General features: G+C 37.4%; 1 protein-coding gene across 3 annotated transcripts in view; it reads left to right on the top strand.

Moving 5' to 3' along the window:
- The first annotated feature begins 10,122 nt into the window (after nucleotides 1–10,122).
- The window catches only part of PIK3C3 (phosphatidylinositol 3-kinase catalytic subunit type 3), a 156,866-nt gene continuing 142,600 nt past the window's right edge, over nucleotides 10,123–24,388 (top strand). Inside the window, exons 1-3 of one of the 3 annotated variants that reach the window (XM_032602470.1) lie at nucleotides 10,123–10,291; nucleotides 13,280–13,468; nucleotides 18,646–18,789. In XM_032602470.1, the coding sequence (XP_032458361.1) occupies nucleotides 10,224–10,291; nucleotides 13,280–13,468; nucleotides 18,646–18,789 (401 nt within the window). In that variant the 5' untranslated portion in view covers nucleotides 10,123–10,223. The remainder of the gene's footprint in view (nucleotides 10,292–13,279; nucleotides 13,469–18,645; nucleotides 18,790–24,388) is intronic. The other 2 variants (XM_032602471.1, XR_004345351.1) reach the window with 2 other exon arrangements.

Raw genomic sequence — 24,388 nt, 5'->3', positions numbered from 1 at the left:
TTCATTGCCTTTGCTTGTTGTTATTGGTTGAATTGTGTCCCCTCAAATTCTTACGTTTAAGTGTTAACGCCCAGTAAACTCAAATTTGGAAATAGGGTCATTGCAGATATAATTAGTTACAAAGAGATCACACTAAAGTAGGATGGGTCCTAATTCAATAAAACTGGTGTCCTTATTAAAAAGAAAAAGGAAATTTTGGACACAGACATACACACAGGGAGAATACCATGTGAAGATGAAGGCAGAGTTCAGGGTGATGCTTCCCTACACTGAGGGACACAGAAGATTGCCAGCAAACCACCAGAAGTAAGGGAGAGATGAGAAAGATTCTCCCCCACAGACCCCAGAAGGAACCAACCCTGCCAACAAGTTGACCTTGGACTTCTAGCTTCCAGAACTACAAGACAAAAAAAGTCTGTTTTTTATAGCACCCACTTTATGATACATTGTTACAGCAAACTTTGCAAACTAATATATTCCCTTCCTATTGTGTTCTGTGCTTTTTACAATCATCCTTTTTTGAGAAAACCCAGGCTGTTTCCTCTGCACAGAACACTTTTCTTCCTTCCTTCCTATCTGTGTTTCTCCCCAGTCACCTGGTCAACATTTATTCATCCTTCAGATCTCTGCTTCATCCTTTATTCCTCTGCAAAGTCTTCTTTGTCCCATCTGATCCCCACAAATGTAAAGAAGTACTATATCGCCTTTCATACTTATCATAAACAATGAGTCAGTTCTGGTTATTTGTGGTACTTATATTCTATAAAGTAGTCACAACCAATGAATTAGTGAATATGAACCATTGTTCCTAGGGGAAATACAGGGTTAGGCTCCTATGAGCCTCTGGTCACATTTTCATCAATCAATACATAATCTTGTTTTATATGTGTTTCTGTTTAAATACACCTTATTTAATATATATTATTGATTCACTAATATTGAAGTCATGACCAATAGCACTGTAACTCATACCTGAATGGAACTTTAAATATTTTCTCCATGAGACACATCACAACCTATCTACACTTAGGAACATACGACAGCACATCAGCACTACATTTGGGGGCCATTTTAAACAGTGAAGTCTCCAGTACAAAACACAAACATGAAAAACAACGTGACACTAAATAGACTGCAAAAAGAACACTTTACAGTATGCGAGCTGAGGGCAGAGCATTGCTTTGTTTGACCTCACATGGGAACGTGCTCTCTAGATGACTCGATTTTTCCCACTCTTCATATGTTTGTGAACAACCACAAAAGTGCTGTGAGTATTAATTTGGGGGTTACAGATAAATTTTAGTGGGTAGGTAAATTCATAAGTATAGACTCTGTGAATAATGAGGATTAACTATACTTGTTCAGTTTTCTGCCTTCCCTATGAGACTGTACCTTGGAGAGAGCAGAGGTAATACCTACCTATGTCTACTTTATTTCCAGTGCTATCCCTGGTCCATGGCAGATGCTCAGTAAATATTTGCTGAAGGAATGAATGATAGATGCAATAATAAATCTGCATGCTATTGTGCTATGGAAAATACAAAGATAAGTTAAGTTAGGCTCTGGGTTACTTCTACAAGATAACAAATGTGCATGCATATGCATGTCAATGAGTGTAGAGGTTTCAAAGGTACCTAAGAGTTTGGAAAATTTGTGCCTGAAGATTAAGGAGGGCTAAATAGAATGAAGCTGTTTCTTGAAGTAAGTGGGACAATGATGTGTCAACAGAAAAATCAGTCAATCTAAGAAATAAGTGGAAAATTTTATTTGAGCCAAATTGAAGTTTACAACCTGGGAGCAGCCTCTCAGAAAGCTCCAAGACCTGTTCTACCCATTAGAAGTCACAGCTCCACCCATTAGAAAGCACAGTTATATAAGTGTTTTGAAACACAGTTCATTAAATGACGTATCAGACAGTTTACACAATCCAGATCTGCAAGTACAAAGTGGTGAATCATCGTGACTCCTTACGAGATCAAGAAGGAAGGTTATCTTTTAAGGAGCTGTCTTCTTTGTTCTAGGAGAATGTCACCCTTTATGGTTAAGGAGGTATTTCTGCTGATAAGAGAGGTTTAGTCAATGCAGATACGTAGCATGCAGTAGAGGGAGAAGGGGGGCTAAAGAACAGAGAAAATTTTTTATGTTTAATTTTTCCTTGTCTTGCCATAAAATATGAATATTATTTCACAGAGGGAAGAGGTGACATTTTAGGGAGAAGACAGCATAAGCAACAAATATGTGGGGAAATACAGGTTGCAAGAAGACTGCAGTTGTCTGGAGCCTAAGCAGAGGGTCCATCTTGAGAAGCAGTAGAAAACAACATGCCAGAAGGAGGCTAAAGGAAGAATCTGGTAGATAAAGCAGTCCCTGGCAAGAGACCTGATTTCTATTCCATCAAATGTGATGAGGCTTTAAGGGTTTTGAGCAGGGGAGTGACAAACTTGTAATATATATTAAATGTATGCATGATAGAAAAAAATAGAATGGACCCTTATCCTGACTTATTAGAAACTCTATTAGAAAATTTTGCTCTTTTTAAGAAGTATTAAGAAGACCCTCATAGCACAGAGGTGGCCTTTAAGAAATGCAAAGAGATATGGGAAAGGAATGGCACAGGGGAGAAGCAGAGAGAAGCCAAAGCAGATCATAGCTTCCTAGGAAGCGCAACCATAAATTTAATTTGGTGCCTGTCAGCATCAGAGGTCCATCTCCTTTATAAAGTCTTATGGAACACTGTACTCAAGTTCCAACTTTATAATTATCAGAATGACCTTGGCAATTTTCTTTATCTCTGCAGGACTCAATTTCTGTGTTTCTAAATGAACCGGAATGGATGGTGCAGATTAGTACTGCTCAAGACAGACTTAGCCTCAATCACTAGAAATGAAACCTCTCAGGCCCCACCACCCAAGCCTACTGAAACAGAATCTTCATTTGGTAAATCATATGCACACTGGTCTAGAGAAGCTCTTCATTCTCTTCTGAGAACAAATACAGTCAAATCTCATTATTCACAAATTCTGTATTTGAAAACTAACTGGCTCACTAACATTTATTTGTATTTCCAAAATCAGTACTTGCAGCCATTCATGGACATGCATGGAGCAGTGAAAAATTAGAGTCACCCAACATACATGTCTCCGGCTGAGATCAAACAAAGAAACGCTCTGCCTTCTTATTTCAGCTCTCGTACTGTAAAGTGGCCTTTTCGCTATTTAGTGTCATGTGGTGGCTTTTTTGTTTGTTGTTTTTGGTTTCTGTGCTTTTTATTAGTGATTTCACTGTTTAAAATGGCCCCCAAGTGTAGTGCTGAAGTGCTGTCTAGTGTTCCTACGTGCAAGAAGAATATGACGTGCCTCATGGAGAAAACACATGTATTAGGTAAGCTTCACTGGGGCATGAGTTATAGTGCTCTTGGCCATGAGTTCAATGTTAATAAATGAACAATGTATATTAAATAAGGTGTCTTTAAAAGAAACATAGATAAAACAACATTACATATGTTTATGTTTGATAAAAATGTGATCAGAGGCTTGCAGGAACATAAGCCTTTAATTTCACTATGAACAATGTTTCAATATTCACTAATTCTGTGCACTGTGATTTTATAGATCATAACTACCATTAGCAACAAGAATCAATTCTACTACTGGGTGAAGATAAAGGCAAAATCTGAATATAGAATAAGAGAAAGGATATCATTCAGAATTGATATGTTCAAACATTGAGAGACAAATAGAAAATAATTTCAAAAAACAACTAAAACTTAGCTCCAATTTTAAATAGTCCATGAAGTCCTGGAAAGCCTCCCTTTCTTTCCTCTTAACGCCTGTAAAGAGCCCTGGTATGGACTAGTATTTCTGTGTTTTGTCTCTGTTGGTTTGCTTCTGAGTATAATCTGAAACTGGCTTCATACACAGAGGGCAAGGAGAGACCAAAGAAAGAGGCAGCTCTTGGTAGGTGGTGCTCCCAGGAGTGGATCGGGTCTACCCACCAGCATCTTAAGAATTTATAGAGAGGCCTTGATGGGGTTCAGTCACATACACCATCCAATGTGGTCTCAACAACACATTGCTCTCTCAGTGCTGTATCCTTGAACCTGGCTCTCACTGTGGGAACAGAGGGAAGAGCACACGTTCCAAGGATGGGGGAGGGGCAAAGAGCCTCCTATCGCCCAGGTCCAGCTCTAGGACTGACCAGTGGTCAAGTCCTCTCCTGACCTCCTCCAACAGTCTTTTTTTTTTTAAATCTTTATTTTTGGTTGTGTTGGGTCTTCGTTGCTGCATGCAGGCTTTCTCTAGTTGCAGCGAGCGGCGGCTACTCTTTGTTGCAGTGAGAGAGCTTCTCATTGAGGTGGCTTCTCTCGTTGTGGAGCACAGGTTCTAGGCACGTGGGCTTCAGTAGTTGCGGCATGTGGGCTCAGTAGTTGTGGCTCATTGACTCTTAGAGCACAGGCTTAGTAGTTGTGGCACATGGGCTTAGTTGCTCCACGGCATGTGGGATCTTCCCGGACCAGGGATCGAACCCGTGTCCCCTGCATTGGCAGGTGGATTCTCAACAACTGCGCCACCAGGGAAGCCCCCTCCAACAGTCTTTAAGACAGAAAGAGAGACAAAGTTTCACCTTTGGCCTATAGGCAGACTAATTTTCTCTGAGATGAAAGTTCAAGTGTTTTAGTTCTCACATTCTCTAATTTAGTCTTTCTCTGCCTATTCCCTCATCAAATCCAAACTCCAGCCTAAGCATTCCTCTCTGAAAAGAGTATTAACTTTCATAACTCTCACACTAATGCACAGCTCAAATCCAAGCTGACTTTCAAGCAAGCAATTCTCCTTCTTTTCCTTCCTCTTTTTCATTCCAAGGTTTCTTTTAGTGTTTACATAAGATTTTTGTTTTGTTTTTCACTGAAAGATAAATTCTTACAACACAGTGAAGTCTTTCCTCCTTTTTAGGGTCTCTGCCACTCTTTCCCTGTGCTTTTATAGAATCTGGGTAGGTGGCAAAGTGACTTAGAATGACTCCAGGGATCCTGAGGAATTAGTTGTGTCACTAATTACTGTCTATGGACTCAGGCTCTGATTGCTCCTCTTCCTTTTGTCTCAGAGAAGCAAGTCTGAATGTTGGGTCAACAACTTTTCTGTGATTAAACGTTCATGCACAAACACAAATGCATACAAGCAAGGCAATAAGAAGTGCCAAAAATAACAGCAGCATCTCTGTCCTTTGGAGCATGTAGAAGCACAAGGAAAGAATGAACACAGACCAGAATTGCAGATCAAACATAATGTGGGCTGAGGTTGTACTTATTGTAATGGGTTTTCTAACAACAGTGGGTTCTCGGAAATGTCTGAAGTCATTATCATCCCACGATATTTATAGAACAAGTGAAATAAAGCTCTTTGTCACCTATGATATTAGAGGATAGGTTGCATGTGACATAGGAAACATACATAGAGGGATGCCAGGGTTGGCACCACATGCAGATGAGGTATACTATCCTCTAGTGAGATTGGAAAGACCAATGTCTAATCCAATGCTTGCTGTAGCTCTTGGCACATTTTAAGCAGTCAGTAAAAATTTGTTAAATAAATGGATGACCTGTAAAGACGCTGAGTGGACCGAAATCTCCTCCCTCCATGGAGTTAATCTGTAACGAGTCAAGATGTTTACCTGAGAGTATAATCTATAGAGAGGCGGAAGGATCAATAGCAGTGCTAAATAACACCAAGGATCCTATAGAGACTGCCATTAATATTTTTTCTGTTGCAGAAAGTAAGTTTAGGAATTATTCTGGAATATTCCTTCATAGGTTGGTAAAATATCATGTGTTTTGAAGTCAGACACATCTGGCTCTGCCATCTATTAGCTATCAATCATATATAAATCACCTAACCTATATTAGAGTTACTTTTCTGTAAAATAGGGTAATGGCACCTACTTCACTATTTTGTTGAAATAATTAAATAAAGTAATATATGAACTGGCCTAATGTGCTGACAGATAGTAGTTTTTCAAATGCTGGATTATTTCCTACTTTTCTTATTCAATATCTGCTCTGTGCCAGGAACTAAAGTAGAATACAGTGGTAAATAAAATTCACACAAATCCTTCCCTTGCAGAGCTTGTAGTCGAGAGAGACAGCATCGACTGAATAATTATGATAGAAACTCTTGAAAATACTATGGAAGAATAATACAGGAGGAACGGATTTTCAAATGAGGTGACTTAAACTAGTGTTGGGGAGGAAGGTGAGGTCAGAAGAGGCTTCTCTGAAGCAGCAATCTCAGGCTTGCAATACACAAATCTAATAGTTTTTTAGCAAGGGTAGGGGAGGAGGATGGAGACTTTCTCAGGGTCTAGTACGTTTTGTAAAAGCCCAGAGTTTACGGGGCTCAGAGTTTTTAAAATCTTTAAAAATCTTGAATCAAGAGAATATAAATAACACCAGATATTTCTCACAGCTTTATAGTTCTCCTTTCCAAGGTCTGAGTACTAGAGATCACTCCTCTTATTGAGTGACGGGGGTGAGGAGGCAAAAATCGCTCAACCCACAACCATGTTCCTTGGGTATGACCTGATCATGCTTTCTGGGAGAGATATGATCCAATTCCTCTTTTATAGCTGAGATTCTTGACAGTGATGTCATTCAACTATCAGGATTTTTTTCCTCACTTGTGACACTGAGAGAAGAGCTTCTTTTATTACAGAGTAGAAGGAGTTCACACACAAAATATACTTTTATTATTTTTCAGAAAATGCATTCTTTTGATCCTTTCCCTTTTGCAGCTGATAGAAATTACCTTTTTGAATGAAACCACCCAGTCTTTGTGGGTTCCTACTCCAGGATCACTAAGAGACATTCTCAAGCCCATCTGTTCCACACTGTCACTTGAAAAATGGCCATAAGTCTTGGCTTATGATGTAGGATTTTTCAAGTTTCCTGACAATGCTGTCTGTTCTATCATGTGATTAGGTTCTAAACTCCTGGAGTTTCTAGAAAACTTGTAAAGGCAATTTTTTTAATTGGAGAAAAAGCAGTTATGAGGTTATTTTAATCTCACAATATCATAGTCATTTTATCTTGATGGAAGGCCAATAATAGATGGTTTCTTTTCTAAGCTACAAGCCAATTTTTGTGTGTGTGTGTGTGTGTGTTACGCGGGCCTCTCACTGTTGTGGCCTCTCCTGTTGCGGAGCACAGGTTCTGGATGCGCAGGCTCAGCGGCCATGGCTCACAGGCCTAGCTGCTCCACGGCATGTGGGATCTTTCCGGACCGGGGCACGAACCCGTGTCCCCTGCAACGGCAGGCGACTCTCAACCACTGCACCACCAGGGAAGCCCACAAGTCAATTTTTTATTACAAGCTAAAGAGAATAAATTGGGTGCAGAGCTGACAATTATCATGACATGAATCCTGGGCAACTAGAAGGAACAGACCATTATCAACAAGTTTCTCAACCAACATTAAGATTTGTATTTTGAATAATTAAACATGAAATTGAAAAAAGATGACAAAGGAAACACAGAATAAAAACTGCAACTACAAAGGTGAATTACATATGAGACAAAATAGTCAATGAAGTAGCCTACCACACAAAGAAAACACCTATGCAAAAAGTTATTTTCCTACAGACAGTCAGTGGTCTGTGGAGCTGTGGGTTCTTGCAATGCAAACTGTGTTCTATAATTATAAGTGTCTGTTATATTTATGGGTTCACATGGGAAAGATTACATGGGGAAGAAAACATCATTTCTTTCCTTTCAGAATAAGATGCCTAAGACTTCCATTTCCCATGGTCTTGCTAACTGGAGTCTGATACTCAGGTCTGCTAACCACACCTTCCTGATCCATGGTTGGTCCAGGAAAGGCACTGACAGTTTTGGTTTCTGTGACTTTTAAAATGCTTCTGCGACCTGCCAGAATCCTCCTCACTGGCACATTAGTTTTCCTTGTTTTTTTTTTTTTTTTTTTTTTTAATGTGTGTGTGTGGTACGCGGGCCTCTCACTGTTGTGGCCTCTCACGTTGCGGAGCACAGGCTCCGGACGCGCAGGCCCAGCAGCCATGGCTCACCGGCCTAGACGCTCCACGGCATGTATGATCTTCCCGGACTGGGGCACGCACGAACCCATGTCCCCTGCATCGGCAGGCGGACTCTCAACCACTGCGCCACCAGGGAAGCCCAGTTTTCCTTGTTGCATTAATGTCTTTGACAGTTACAGTCCAGTCTTCTAAGATTCTCCCATAATACATTCTTAATGTTGTTTTTTTCTTGATGATTACCTTTAAAAAGTTAATATAAGTCTATCCTGGATCCTATGAATGAATATCTTGGAACTAAGTATTGATATTTCATTTTTATATCTTTATCTGTGTTCTGCCTTTGACTGTGTTGGGACTTTAACTGTTATGGGCTAATGAAAAAAGGACAGAGATAGACCTAAGACAAAAAATGCTTTGGGGGCCAAGTAAAGGCCAAATACCATCATGGTACTTATACTAATGAAGAGTTCATAGTAATTTGAATAGAAAATGAGGCAAGAAAATTGAAGTGCCATGTGGTATACAGCAGTATAGATGTCTTGAATTTCAAAGAACCAGTCCTGTAAGAGTAGTCGATGCCATATTCATGTTGTAGGCAATAGAGTTTCAGCAAAAAGGCTATGTATTGTATTAAGGTTGTTAATTTGAAGTTTTTATATTTAAGTTGTAAATTTGATTTTTAAATAATTTATAAGAAATATATACGTGTGTACTTATATGAAGTTTACTCAGGTTTATACATTAAATAACATTATAAAAAAAGTAATTTAAGTCAGCACTGGGATCAGAAAATTTAGTTCTTTACAAATTGTCAATATTTTATTCAAGTTTGAGAAAACTGTTTCACATCAGACCTGACATCCACCGCTGGAATTATGCCATAGACATGGCACTTGTAACTATTTGTTTTACTGTTGGGAGCTCTGATGATTAGAAAGTTCAAGTTTCTTTGCTTGCTGAAATTACATTTCCTGTAAGTTCCAACCATTGGTAATAGTTGTACTTAGGAACAAATCAAGTTGGCTCTCTTTTTGTCAGAACTGTAAGTAATAGGAGAATAACTATCACGCTTTTCCCTAGTGTTGCTTCCACACATATTTTTGAAAATTTACTTGGGACAAAACATTGTGCATTAGCAATTGTTTTTGAATTTCTAGGTTAAACAGCTACACTCCTTTCAATCTTTCCTTGAAAACTTTTTCTTCTCCCCTAATTATAGTAATTTATATATACTCTAGCAATGTCCCTCTTACAATGTGGCACCTAAAAATAAACACATAGAAAACAGAGAATTTATTGAATATCACCCATAATAATGAATAGGAATTATTAAACTCAACAATGTATTAGGCACCAAGGAGGCACACTATTCTTGCCAAGAGTTTTGGATCTAGTTGGAAATGCACATTACAATTTTACATACTATTAAATATAAAAGTAAACATTGTAGGAGTTTAGAGGTCAGAAATCTGAGTCCTAGAGCTGTTACTGGATGTTTCTAGGTTCTAACAAGGGTTACGTCTTCAAAGGTACATTGGGTCTGAATACACCCTGTGTAAACAAGCACCCAAGTACTTTGATTAAAGTAGACTATATATTTGTAAGTCCTTCCTCCACTCTTTATAACGGAAAGAGGAAATCTTTGCTTGAGATAGCAAATACATGATTAAATCTACACGTTTTGGAAGGGGCCCTGAAATTTAAACTTGTTAAAACTGTAATTCCTGTGACTGTTCCCTGGTTAACCAACCTCCAGCCAGTGAAAGTTGTGATAATTCTTTTTGAACTGCATTTCCTTTTGGACTGATTTTAGAAATAGCTCAAGCTCAAAAGACAGTTTCTTATTTTCTTTCAAAAACAACAACAAAAAACAAACAAGAAACAAACCACCGCTAACACTGGAAGAACACAGGAAGTCTGGTACTTAATCAAACAGGCGGCGTTCCCGGAATTCTATTTACACTCAAGAAGATGGTGGGCTCCCTTGCACATGCGCAAAGAACGCTTGGAGGGGCGGGCAGTTCCGCTGCGTGGGGTCGCACTCCCGGCAGGGATTGGTGGAGCCAGGGCTGAGAGGCGGAACCGGAAGAGCCTGTGTTGTGCGGCTCTGCAAATTCAGTGCCGGAGTTGTTCCAGCTCCCAGTTTTCAGCGTTTGGTGTTGCTCTTGGCCGACGGTGCCATGGGGGAAGCGGAGAAGTTTCACTACATCTACAGTTGTGACCTGGACATCAACGTGCAGCTTAAAATGTAAGAGAATCTGGGGACCGGGACTGGGATTGCTGAGCTTCAGGGGCGGGGAGGCAGGGGCCTATGGGCTGGGGAGAGAAGATGCTTATTAGCTTGATGGTCTGCCTGCGGACGGCCCGGAAGGCTGAAGCCAGGGAAACGGAGGTGAACGGGAGTTTGGAGAGGGGCCGTGTGCGCGGACTGAGGACGTGGTCTCAGTGAGCAGGACAGCGATAGGAATAAATTCGTAAGTCCCACAGGGTTTATTTTGAAGAAAGCGTTTTGCTGTTCACTACAACCTTTTGTGGGATTATTACCGTCTCATCTTACAGATAAGAAATCAAGTCTTGGTTAAATCGTCGTCCTGCCGTTAATAATTGGAAGATCTTACTTTAAAACGGGGCTGGAAGGTGGAATAGAGACTGAAGAAATTATGAAGAGGTAGATACAGGCAGATAAGGTAGCTGAGCACATGGAGGTAATACTAAAAACACGAGAGGTGATAGAGGATTAGGTTGAGTCTTACGACAGTCTGGCATTGCGTAGACAGGGAAGTTGGGAGTCAGTCAAAGGTGAGGAGGGCTCCAGGTGTAAAGGGACTAGAATATATAAGAGAGCCTTGCAGGAAAATCTTGGGGTATCACAGTGGAAGTAAAGGTCCAGGGCATGACATCTTGAGATGAGAATAATGGAACTGAGATGGGGAACAGGTAGCACCAAGTTGGAAATTATGTCCATTGGCAGTCTCATAGATGTATTTTCATATGTGAAAACTATTATAAATTATCACAGATTATTAATCCCAACATCATTCATCATATGTTTTAATCAGTATTCAACAAATGTGCCTCAGACATAGGGCTACATACCTGTAGTAAATACATTTTCTGAGTCATTAGATGCTCCTTTGAATGATTGTTTCCAGAAGTTACTTACTTCAGACTCTGACAAGTCCTTTACTGTTCATTTCGTGGTGGTAAGAATAATATGCCAAACTGTACCTTTGTATAATACTTTACACACCCATTTAAAGTAATTGTACAGCATACACCAGTAGATGTTTATACAGGACCTGTATTGCCATCATCTGGTAAAGGACTTTCCTTCAGTCTTATTCCTCTCAGTATTTCTTGGACATATGAATTTTTTTTTTTTGAAACTTTTGAACATTAAAAGGAAAGAAGAAAAATATTTTTTAAATTCGTCCATTATTAACAGACACACATTGAGTATTTTGAGGAAAAGGTAAAGCATAAATTAGAAGTTTGGCAAAATTCAGTACAAACAACCTTTTAGCGTCTGAGACTAGTTTTGGGGAGGGCAGGAAGTATCAGTTTGGAATCATATAGTCAGAGAATAGTAAATTTTAAAATTCTGTTTATTTTCCCCAGGCCTTTTCATCTGTTTCTGTGGTTTTAATAAAACTTGCACTTTGATGTCTGTTTTCTTAGTGCCATAGTTGAATATCAAACTGCCCGCAAGACATGGTCACTTTGGATGTCCCAAAGCACTTTAAAAGCAACTTGTCCAAAATGGAGCACATCATTAGCATGCCCTCTAACTCTTATCTTCTCTCACCCTATTTTGGTGATTGTTAGCATCATTCATTGATTTTGGTTAAGACAGGAAAGGAGTCATACAGATTCATACAGACACCCCCTCTCACCTTCTCTGTTTAATCCTTTACAAGTTGTCTTGAATCTACCTGCTCAGTATCTTTGATCCATGCCCTCTTTAAACCCCATTGCCCTAGCCTTAGTCTACCCTTTTCCTTTTAATTTTGATTGAAAGTCTTCCAACTGATCTTGCTTTCAGTCCCACCTATCCATTACTTTCTTATACTCCTGCCAAAGTATCATAAACACAAATCTGATTATATTTCTCTCAATTCAAATTGTTCAGTTAACAGGTTTTTGAATTTTCATTTTGCGTGAGGCACTGTACTGAATTTGGTGGCTACTTGGCTTCATTGCCCCCCTACACTTCATTCTCATCTCTAGCTTCTTCTCCACGAGCTTTATGCTTTAGCTATACCAACCCGTAGTTCGTCAGACACACTATCTTGCCTTTTTGCAGTTGTATATGCTGTTCTTTTATTCTGGGATGACTCTGCCTCTGGCTCTCATCTTTCATATATTGTTCAGGCTCATTTCAGGCATCTCTCTGGGTTACGAGCCCTACCTCCAAGCCACACTAGGTGCTCCTGAGACTTTCTGATATATCTTTCGGTAATGGGAAGAACATTGGCTTTGGCTTCCTCTGTCCTGGTTTTTATTCTCAGCTCTGTTACTTACTTTGTGATTCTGGATAATAAGCTTGATCTCTGAGTCTGCTTCATGTTTTATAACATGGTAGTATGGTGAAAAGTAAGTAAGAAAGTCTCTATAAAATGCCTGGCACAATATATGATGTAATCTTGATTTCCAAGTAATGTTCCTACCTCTTTTATAATTTTATGCATATCTTTTTACTACTTAAAACACTGTATTTCTTAATTTAAATAACTGATTAGATAATATATCTACATAGTAAAAAAAAAATGAAAGCATAAAAAAAATATGCATTAAAAGTAAGTTTTCTCCCTAGAGCAAGGACTTAATATTTTCCTGTAACACTGTATTGTTTATCTTGTCTTTCATTTCTGGACTTCTATGCTTAGTACAGTAAATGTTGTTGAAAGACTGCAGGAATAAGTGGTCAACTTGAAATTAACAAAATGAAACTAATGCTTGGAAAGCTGGTGACATCTAGAAGGTAGACACAAGAGTTGATGACAGGGTTTAAAATTAAGAAGCCTAAAATAAAGAAATATGTTAATGAAGTTAGGAATGATCTTAGGCATGTTAGTGTTTTAGGAGACCTTTAGTAAATGAAAAAATGACTTTAATTTCATCTATAGGAAAATGTTCAGGTAGCATAAGGTTACTGTGACATAACCATAAACTCTTAGTATTTGTTGTGTTTGTCTTTAAAAAATGTGTCTAAACATTATTGCTGTTATGCTTTCAGAGGAAGTTTGGAAGGGAAGAGAGAACAAAAGAGTTATAAAGCTGTTCTAGAAGACCCAATGTTGAAGTTTTCAGGACTGTACCAAGAAACATGTTCTGACCTCTACGTTACTTGCCAAGTTTTTGCAGAAGGGAAGCCTCTTGCCTTGCCAGTGAGAACATCCTACAAAGCATTTAGTACGAGATGGAAGTAAGTTGTTTTCTTGAATATGGTGGGTTCCAGACTATTCTCCCATTTCTTTATAGATGTTGAAAGTATTATTTGGGATTACAGAGGAATTAAATTCTTTATTTAATACCTATAAGCAGTGATCAAATAGTTTAAAGTAGGAACCTACTCAGATAAAGTAGGTGGAAGTGAGGTGGAAGTGAATTTATTTGCCTAATTGAGGTGGAAGTGAATTTATGTTTGTATTGAGTATATTGACATATTTTTATGAGAACTTGACTGATTCACAAAATGACCCAAACTAAAAACACGTCTCTAAATTTGCTCCCATTCTATGCCCTTGAACACAGAAACACTTTTGGATAGTCTGAGATGTTGTCTAAGCTGATGTTTGGAACTCAGATCTTTAGAGAGAGATATGTTGTCATCTGTTTGGATCAGTTGTTTATGTTAAATGTGGAACTAACTTTTTTTTTAAGTTTATTAAGCATGCTGCATTAGCAAGCCATTGTTGGAATTCGAGGTAAATGTAATGAACATGAAGTTGCCATTTATCCAGGATAGTATTGTAGGTCCTTAATATAATCTCTTGACACTTCTTATTTGATAGATTGTGCGGTGCAGTTTTAATGTTTGATTCGTGAGTATTATTCAGTACCCTGGTAGGCTTGGTACAGGATACACAGGTTGTGTGCCTCTCAGTGAAGGAGTTTATGCCCACAGTATTCATGGAGGACAGGATGTGGCCACATGGACTCCCAGGCTGTACTGTTGAGGATACAACCCTTTGTTTACCAAGTGTGGCCCAGCAGACTGGGAAAAGTTTTGTGGAGAGATCAGAAGCCTAAGCTCTGATGATCTGGCTACACTGAAACCAACTGTTTTAATGGTGTAATTTCTTTAGTAGTCTTTTTGTGGCTAGATATATATACACACGAGTATATATGTGTATTTGTACTTATTATTCTGGAAAATTTCAAACCTGTAAAAGTAGAGAGAATAATATAATGAACTTCCAGGGCTCCCTCACCTACCTTCAGTAATTACTTACTCAGGCCAATCTTGTTTCAGCTATACCCAATGTTATTTTGAAGCAAATTCCAAATATTGTATCATCTTAACTTAAATATTTCTTTATGTCTGTAACATAGCTACATATCATCATTACACCTAAAACAACCCACCAAAACTCCTATAATTGTATCAGAGGTTCTTAAACTGGAATCAGGAAATCTACAAAACCCTGAAATTGTATGCAAAATTCTTTTGTGTCTTGCGCATTTTTACGGGGACAGAGCTCAAAGCTTTTATTAGACTTTTTGAGGTGGCTTGTGACCCCCCCAAAAGATTTAGAACCACAAATTTAGGTCTAGGAAGTCAACATTTATGGAGAATTCCACTTTTCTTGGGGGAAATTGTATGGTGGTTTTGTTCCATGCCTTGGCAATAAAAGAGATTAGAGCAAAAGCAAATTCCCAGTTATAGGGAGATGAACATCTTTCTCCTCTTCCTCCCATTTACCAGCTCCTCTCTGCATTGTTTATGTATTTTCAAGGATATAAAAACTTTCATATTTGCTCTCTCAAGGTTTGAGGTTTTTAGTTTATATATTTTTTTAAATTGTGAAACTAACAAAGTACTCTAAAACAATTAGAATGGCTTTATTTTTTAGTTAAAAGGTTTAAAACAGCTGTGTAGAAGATAGATTGAGAAAAATACCTTACGTTGGGTAAATATATGAGGATAGGTTTTTATCTTTTATTTTTTTAATTAATTAACTTATTTATTTTTGGCTGCGTTGGGTCTTCGTTTCTGTGTGTGGGCTTTCTCTAGTTGTGGTGCACAGGCTTTTCATTGTGGTGGCTTCTCTTATTGTGGAGCACGGGCTCTAGGCACGCAGGCTTCAGTAGTTGTGGCTCGCGTGCTCTAGAGCGCAGGCTCAGTAGTTGTGGTGCACAGACTTAGTTGCTCCACGGCATGTGGGATCTCCCTGGACCAGTGCTCGAACCCATGTCCCCTGCATCAGCAGGTGGATTCTTAATCACTGCACCACCAGGGAAGTCCCAATCTTCTTTTAAATATACTCTTTGGGCTTAAGGGAAACATTTGCAGATTTTGTACATCCTGCTCTTTAGTATTTAAGAGTTGAAGTTTTTACCAATTCATCAAAACAAAAATAGCACTTCTAAAATAAATAAGGGCAAACTTTATACAGCCCTTATTTTCTATAAGCACTGACTTAAAAGAAGATTCTGTAGACTGGGGGGGGGAAATAAATTATACCACAAAAGGATCTCTTGCTATCTTAATTTTTGCATTTCAGAAAGTATTTTGGGGTAGTATGAGATTCCAAGTTGTCTAAATCTATTTCTGAGTTTCTGATAGTGAGTTGTGAGAGTTCAAATAATGAGAAGCTCATCCAAAATTCATCTGAATCTCTTCTACCATATTCTATTCTATCCTGTCCTATGATAAGAGAGCCCATGAGGAGGAAACCTGTACTTTCTTTAGTTACACTTAGGGTAAAATTATCATCTTTAGGTGTGAAATACTGCAAATTTTAAAGTTATATATATGAATATTATTCTGCAGGCAAGTGGTTTAATTTTTTTTTAATTTATATTTTGTCTTGTCACGTGGAGGATTTGAAATGGCTTTAGACATAGACTATCTAATATAATTTTAAAATTAGAAAGTTAGGATTTAGGAGTGCATTAATCACACTAGAGAATTAGTACACTGGTGTATGGGTGTGGGGTACATGGTGGGAAGTCATACCATCCAGAATCAGGCTTTAGAATCCTGGAATATTTTGAAAGTTGCCAGGTGAATTTAAGCCTAATTAGAGTTGGGGCATGAAGAAGGGATGATTCATGGGAAGGGAGAGAACAAAATGGTGTTCAAAATACACAGTTCTTTGATGTCTGACCAGATCTTTTCATAATTTCTAGAATATCTTGAGTAGTTTTCAAACTATTTTTTAGCTGCAGATTCATTTTCTTCAAAAGAAATCTTCTGCAGAAGCCCAGTATGTAAAACTGGTAAAGTGTTTTTGCTTTAATTTAAAGAGGTGTGGGGGTCAGGTGTTGGATGGCAAAAGGTTTGAGGCAAATGATTGCTTGCTCTCATGTATTGTCTCCTAGTCAAAGGACAGAATATAAGGGTGAGTATTTTCACAGATCATTTTGGATATTGTTACTGACTTTTCTCTTTAACTTTAGCCTGTGTTAACTAATTTTTGTGGTTTGTTCATTGGCATAAGGTTACACTGCTTAGTATTTACCTTTTTATTCTGGCCCACCATGTGAATAGTAATTAAATAAATTCATTTAGTTTCTTAAGCTTGTCTGTAGGGGAGAAAGGCTTTTTAAACATGTATTTTATTTCTTTAAGAACTTCATAGAATAAAAGGATTTAATGATGTTTTGAGTCTCCTTTAGATCGATAGCCATCTCTAATTTTCCTGTAGGTCCTTCAATTTATATGGTGGATGTAAATGTTTTGTTCTTTAATAAGTTCGTGAAATTCTGTTCAGTTTCTTACTGATGCAGGTGTATTTGACCTAGACTGGGATATGCCCTTTGAGAATAATTTTGAGTAAACAGAGAGAAGCAATTCTGTGTGTCTGCTGGGTATTACTTTGTGTGTTGTTTGCATAGTTTTCTTTGGGGATTTTAAAAGCCATCTGTTGTTTAAGGAAGTTGAGATGATCAGATAAATCCAGTGTTAAGTTTGAATGCAGAAGAAAATTTGCAGAGGTGAATAGAGAGTAAAAAAAAAAATGGGAGAGCTGTGCTGTCATTACTGTTAGTAAGAACAAACATTCCTTAGTGAAATCATATGTAAAAATATGCTTTGAAAGCATTAAAAAAATAGCTAAGCATTATTGGTATTTATGAAATAACTTGAGTGGAAGAAAAATCCCATGTAAAAAGTTGTCACATATCTGTCCAGAGCAGTCTAGTAACTTCATGTTACAAAGTTAGTGGATGGTCTCCTTTGATCTCTTTAAAATTTTGTTTTTTTTCTGCTTTATTGAGATACTGATGTATATTATAGGATCATATTATACCTAGCAGCATTTTGAGTATAATATGAGTAATTCTGATTTCTTTCTTTTCTTAATAAAAAACTGTTCTGGAGAATGCTTACAGAAAAAAAAAATCACAGTTTAGTTCTAAAACAACTTTGGTTCTAATAGGTTTATGTGTTTTCCCAGATTTTTATTAGCTATTATTATATTCCTTGTGTCTTAGTGATATCGTCTGTTTCTCTTTTCTTCATTGAAGTGTAGTTGATTTACAGTATTGTGTTGGTTTCAGGTATATAGCAAAAGGATTCTGTTATACATATATATGTATATATCTTTTTTCTTATTCTTTTCCATTATATTTTATTACAAGATATTGATTATAGTTCCCTGTGCTATACAATAAATCCTTGATGTCTGAGTTTCTTGATTAAAGAATTTACCAGTGTTATTTTTCATGAGCTTTGTTTTTCAAAATATTTTTTTTCATGTGTTCTATAGGTATACCTTGGAGATATTGCAGGTTCAGGTCTAGATCACCACAATAAAGCGAGTATTGCAATAAAGCAATTTTTTTGGTTTTCCAATGCATATGAAAGTTATCTTTATACTGTAGTCTATTAGGTGTGCAATAGCATTGTGTCTAAACACAGTGTTCATACCTTAATTAAAAATTACTTTATTGCTAAAAAATCCTATCATCTGAGCCTTCAGCGAGTTATAGTAGTAACATCTAACATCAAATATCACTTACAACAGATCACCATAAAAAATATTTTAATAATGAAAACGTTTGAAATATTGAAAGAATTACCAAAATGGGATAGAGAGACACAAAATGAGCAAAAGCTGTTGGAAAAATGGTACCCATAGACTTGTTAGATGCAGAGTTGCCATAAACCTCAATTTGTAAAAAATGCAATATCTGCAAAGCCCAATAAAGTGAAGTGGAATAAAATGAGATATGCCTGTATTTAAAATTGAAGTTGCATAGAGCAAAATTGAGGTAAGTGCCACGTTATTTTTTGTACTACTAACTTAATCTTTTGACATTTTCTCTGGACAAACCTTCTTGTATGATTTGTTAACTTAAAAGAAAGTTATACACATATGTTTATGTTGACTTTCTTTCCTTAGCTTTATGTTTTTGTTGACTTTATTTCCATAGCTGGAATGAATGGCTAAAACTGCCTGTGAAATACCCTGACCTGCCCAGGAATGCGCAAGTGGCCCTGACTATATGGGATGTGTATGGACCAGGAAAGGCAGTGCCTGTGGGAGGAACAACAGTTTCACTGTTTGGAAAATACGGGTAAGCGTTTTCTTTTCCTATGGAAATGTTGTTGCTTTCTGGCCCTTTTCTTTCTTGACCTTAATAGTTTATGCCCAGTCTGGTTCTCTGTGCTAGGAAGTGAAACCTATTGGATACATGTTGGATACATATGATTCTGTAGTACTTGAGGCTGAAGTTGACACATATTTCCTTCAGGAGATGCAGATAGATTAATTAAAAAACACAGTTTGTATTTCTCTACTGTTAATGATTGGTAATGCGATTTCTATTAGGAAATAGTCATTGGAAACTAGAACCTTATTTTTAGGAAAAAAAGGCTATTTGTCATATACTGTAACTGCTTTGTTATAGGGTTTTTCTGCTTTGTCATAATAGTGACAAAAAGGACAATAAACAGGGTTTAAAAAGTGCTAAAGCACTAATTTGCTGTAATGGTAATGATTATAATAGGAAAGTTAATTTTGTTTTTAAAAATTTACAGATAATAGAAGTTAATTGTAAAACAAAAACAAAGACATGATAGTCCTTTAGGGTGTTTTTTCTCTATCCCTTTTCTCCTGAGCAGAGAGATCACTCTTCATCTTAAGAAAATTGTTGACATTCTATTCTTTCTATGTTTATTAATTGGAATTTTTCTCTAAAAAACTTGGTCTTTCATCATATATTGAGTTACCTTGGTATACAGTTCATATAGGAAAGGCAGATTAATGTTTACTTTTTTTCCCCTTTATCAATTTTAAGAATGAATTGGTTGGTGCCTTGGTAACCTTGAAAGTGACGATTGATGGTTTTTTGGTGTTTTGTTCTTAAGTTTCATCATGAACTTTTAAACAGTTTTGAAATGTTTCAATCCATTGTTCTTTTTATTCTTTATAATTCTTAAAAATTCCAATTTTTGGTCAGTAGGAGCCCCTTCAAGTCGATCCCATGTTCTTTTGACAGTATAGCACACCAGTAGTCATTGGTAGCTTCTTTACTTTCTGGAGACAAGCTTTTCCAGGCTCATTGGGAAGTTTCCTGCCCCAGACCTGGACATCTGAAAGAAGTCCTAGTTCCTTTAGGTATCAAATGGTAGAGACCATAATCTAGGTATTATCAAACTTCTTAATTTTTGCCCATTGTAAAACTGAAAAATGTTATCTCCTAAATTAATTTTCACATCATTAAATATGAGTGAAGATGATCGTATTGTGATATTTCCCTTTACATTTGTGTTTATGTTTCTGTGAATTGCTTTTTCATATCCTTTGCCCATTTTTTAAATTGAGGTATAATTCACATACGGTAAAATTCTTTGTCTTTTTTTTTTGAGTAGTCATTTTTCTTATTAATTTGTAAGGGGTCTTTGTAGATTAGTGAAATTAGCCCTTTGTGTGTTACATGTTACACATATTGTTTTTCCTGTTTGACATTTTCTTTTGAATTATCATATATTTGTTTGTTGCTTATTTACTTGCAGCTCATGAATCTTAAATTATGAATTTATCAGTTTTTTATAAACCAGTGGTGGTTAGGAAGGCAGGTAGAACTAGATTGTCTGGGTTTAAAACCTGGCTCTTTTGCTTATTATCTGTGTACCCTTGGGCAAGTTATTTAATCTCTTTATGCCTCAGTTTCCTTATCTGTAAAATGAGATATTAGTATTTACCTCACAGAGTAGTTGATGATGATAAATTACTAAAGACATGTAATGAGCTTAATAAGTGCTCAGTAAATATTAGCTGTCATTATATCTGAACTATTCTTGTTAGTTTTGAATACTATTAAATTATAAAATGTTTTAATATTAGAGACAGATAATCTTCCTCATTCATAGTCCTTTCAGAATTTCTCTGGATAGTCTCTATATTTTATCAGATAAATATTAATATTATTTCCTCAGTTAAAAAAAAAGCTCATTCTTATTTTGTTGGGAAACTGTATTGAATTATATATGTGAATTACAGAGAGAATTGATATCCTTATAATATTGAATTTTTCTGTTCAGGATAGGATGTCTCAGAAAAGCTTCAACTCATGAATAAAATGTAGATGTAATTTAATTGAAAATAGCTTGATTGCTTAGTAATGTGTAGGTATTTTACTTTAATGTATCTATTAAAGAAACATTTATTATTGAAATCCATGCAGGAACAATAATTTAGACATAGTATGAGACATCGTGGCCTCCAGTTTTAAATATGTTTTTTGATAAAATGGCAGGTTATAGTAGAATGGAAATATTACAAAATCAGTATGTTTCTTTTCTAGAATGTTTGTACCTTTTTACTTTCTCTACCAGGGTGGAATTTGCTTGCCATATAGAAAAAAAATGTACAACAGTTTATTACTCTTACTGTAGTCTTAGTGGTTAAATCTTCTTGAGAAACAGCCAGATAGACCTCTTGGTTTTTCTTCCTGGCCTCTTCATTAGTGGTTTACCTTCTGAAATAACAGCGGGAGTTTCCCTCATGAAAACACCTCTTTTAACACTCATATATTGATACATTTTCATTGACCTTAGGATGTAGTTTCAGGAGACAATCTGACTAGACTATAGGTGTGAGACAATAGAAATTTCCATAGAAGTACAGTGAAATGACCTGCCTACAGCCAAATCAATTCTCAGATTGACATTTGTGACACGGTTTTACTTGGCCTTTGACAAGTTTTTATAAAGTATGTGAAATCAGTAGTAATCATTGTGTGTACGTGTGTGTATAATAACTCATGTTAGATCACCTACTGTTCCCTCTAGGCTGATGCTTATAGTGACCTGCACCTCAGAAAAAGGAAATCTGAGAAGCCCTATGAAATTAAAATAACTCCTTTTTCTCTCTGTGTCCTGGGGCCTTCCCTTGAAGGCTAACTGGGGTGCAGTGGAGACAAGCCGAGGCATTCCCTCGCAGGATATTGGACTTCCTGTGCACCTTTGGATTGTGGAAGCATATGATATTCAGGATGTTCCAGGTGCTATAGCAGGGTGCAGACATCCACTTGTACTGCTGGGTCACAGCTGCTTCTCTGCATGGTGTTGCTGACATTCATGGTGAGAAAGAAAGTAGCATGAGTCTTCTGTGTGATCTCAGGAGGAAGCCTGTGCAAATTTTTTTCCACCTACCGTTAAAAATCATGTCATGTGCCACCACAGTTCTCATGACTTAGGGAAATGCTGCTTTAGACCTTCATTTCCTCAGATGTTTCTTAGGCAATGAAATAACACCAGTTGTACCGCACCTTGTTCCTTAAATAGTCCTGGTATGGACTTATTAGCTATTTAAAAGTGGTCCTCAAAGTGTGTAATAACTGTGTTATAGTATCGGGAGTCCTGTGACTACCAACTCTTGCTGTTTGCTAATACCTGTTTTGTATTCTTTTTTTTTTTTTTTTTTTTTTAGTTTTTTGCCATACGCGGGCCTCTCACTGTTGTGGCCTCTCCCCTTGCGGAGCACAGGCTCCGCAGGCTCAGCGGCCACGGCTCACGGGCCCAGCCGCTCCGCGGCATGTGGGATCTTCCTGGACTGGGGCACAAACCCGCGTCCCCTGCATCGGCAGGCGGACTCTCAACCACTGCGCCACCAGGGAAGCCCATGTTTTGTATTCTTGAGTCAGTGTGAAGCAGTGCTTCTTGGAGGATAGTGTAGTTAATCGAAAGACAGATGTGTTAGGATATGGCTGGAGTAACTAATTGTCCTCATTTTGAAAGTCTAGCTTGTGAGATTCCTAAGTAGCTAAAGAATTGATTGATCATTAGGTTGAATTGGCAAAGGATCATACGCAAGCTGTATATTTATCTTGCAGATGTTTTTTCCAAATGTGAATTCTGAAGTCAGGCCAGTTGTTTCTGTAGTGGTTTGGCACTGGGAGCTGGAACATCTACAGCAGCTGTTGCTGGGGCCTCTGCTTGTGTCTGAGGGAGATCCTGTTGTACCGTTTTCTTTCTTGCCTGTTTGGCTTAATTTCCCAAATGGACTTGATGCTCTGAGCATCTTCTGGCTTGCCACCTGGAGGCTGTGTAACTCTCTGTAAAGGTTCCATTAGTGTCAAAAGAAAGTAATATGTTCACTTGATCATTTGAATCACTTGGCATCACCCCTACCTTCCATGTCCCCTTATCCTTAAATCTCTTCTCCAGATCCATCCCAAGGCACCTAAATTATTTAGTAAACTGGCTTCCTGCCAAATGTACTTATTTTTTTTTTTTTTTTTTTTTTTTTTTTTTTTTTTTTTTTGCGGTACGCGGGCCTCTCACTGTTGCGGAGCACAGGCTCCGGACGCGCAGGCTCAGCCGCTCCGCGGCATGTGGGATCCTCCCAGACCGGGGCACGAACCCGTGTCCCCTGCACCGGCAGGCAGACTCTCAACCACTGCGCCACCAGGGAAGCCCAAATGTACTTATTTTTGATTTAGTTAAGTTCAGCCAAACTATTCACTTGGGGGCAAGGAAGTGGAGAGAAGGAAGGGAAGCTTTCTGCTGTTTCTGAAGGTATATTTAAGGATATTCATGGAACGTGGTATTATGACCTTACTGTACCCAGTTTCTTAGAGACTAAGGTCTGCTTTATGTTGAATGTCTCTCAGTTGAAAGGGAAAGAAAATGAACTTTATAAAGGCTTTTTAAATAATGCCACTTTTTTTTTGATCTTTAACATGATAGATAAATATTGGGTGTATTGAGTCTTCACAACCAGTTAGTACATTTTGTGTTGGGCCTATAAAGTAAGCTTTTGCAGATATGGTTGCTGGATATTGCCTGTTTATTGCCAAACTTAGACCTTAACATATTTGGTCCTTAATCTTATACTGCTCATCAGCTTGTAGCTGTCCTTTATAGTTTCCAATCTAAATGTTTATGGCATCATTACTTACATACATTACATAATATTCAGTGAAAATTCTCTTCATTACCTCAGGAAAATCTGCTAAGAAATTTTCCATTGGTCAGATCATGATAATAATGGTTTAAAAATTAATGTGAACCTTTTACAGTTAAGTACAGTGGTTTTAAAGATGGGAAAAGTGCATCACTATATCCATCGTGTACCTAATTAAAAAATTATTTAATATGGGAGTCTTTGGACTTGCCTACTCACCTGCACACACTTCTAGTCTTATTCTTTTCATTGCGATTGACAGCTTGGCCTTTCAGCTTTGGGAGGATGCTGTTTCAATAGACTTTATATTGTTTGAAAGGCCTTGTTAACACTTAAAAAAAGAAAACACACTAACAGAAGACTATCTCTAACCCTCTTCAAAGAAACAAAACTCAGAAACTTGACAGCGTATTTAAAAAGCATATTTGTCTAGAGCTTCTTTTATGAGTTTGTTCAACTTTTACTGTGGGTCTTCATGGTAGCTTTTTGAAAGAAGCAGAAGCATGACAATCAGAGGTCATGTAGTCTTTTACTTTAAAGCAGGATCATCCAGCTCAGGCTGAATTTCAACAATATGTTAAATTTCTGATTTGTAGACATGGATATTTTTTCTTACTGAATCCACTACTGTATTCCCTTTTAGACATCTTTCTTATGGAAAAGAAGATGGGAGGAAAATAAGCCTGTACCCAGTGAAACGGAAAATAATAGCTAACATTTATCGAATACTTATTACGTGGTAGACACTATTCTAAGTACTTTTT

Source organism: Phocoena sinus, chromosome 14 (assembly GCF_008692025.1).
Source record: "Phocoena sinus isolate mPhoSin1 chromosome 14, mPhoSin1.pri, whole genome shotgun sequence".
Classification (NCBI taxonomy): domain Eukaryota; kingdom Metazoa; phylum Chordata; class Mammalia; order Artiodactyla; family Phocoenidae; genus Phocoena; species Phocoena sinus.
This window is presented reverse-complemented; position numbering and strand designations above follow the sequence as displayed.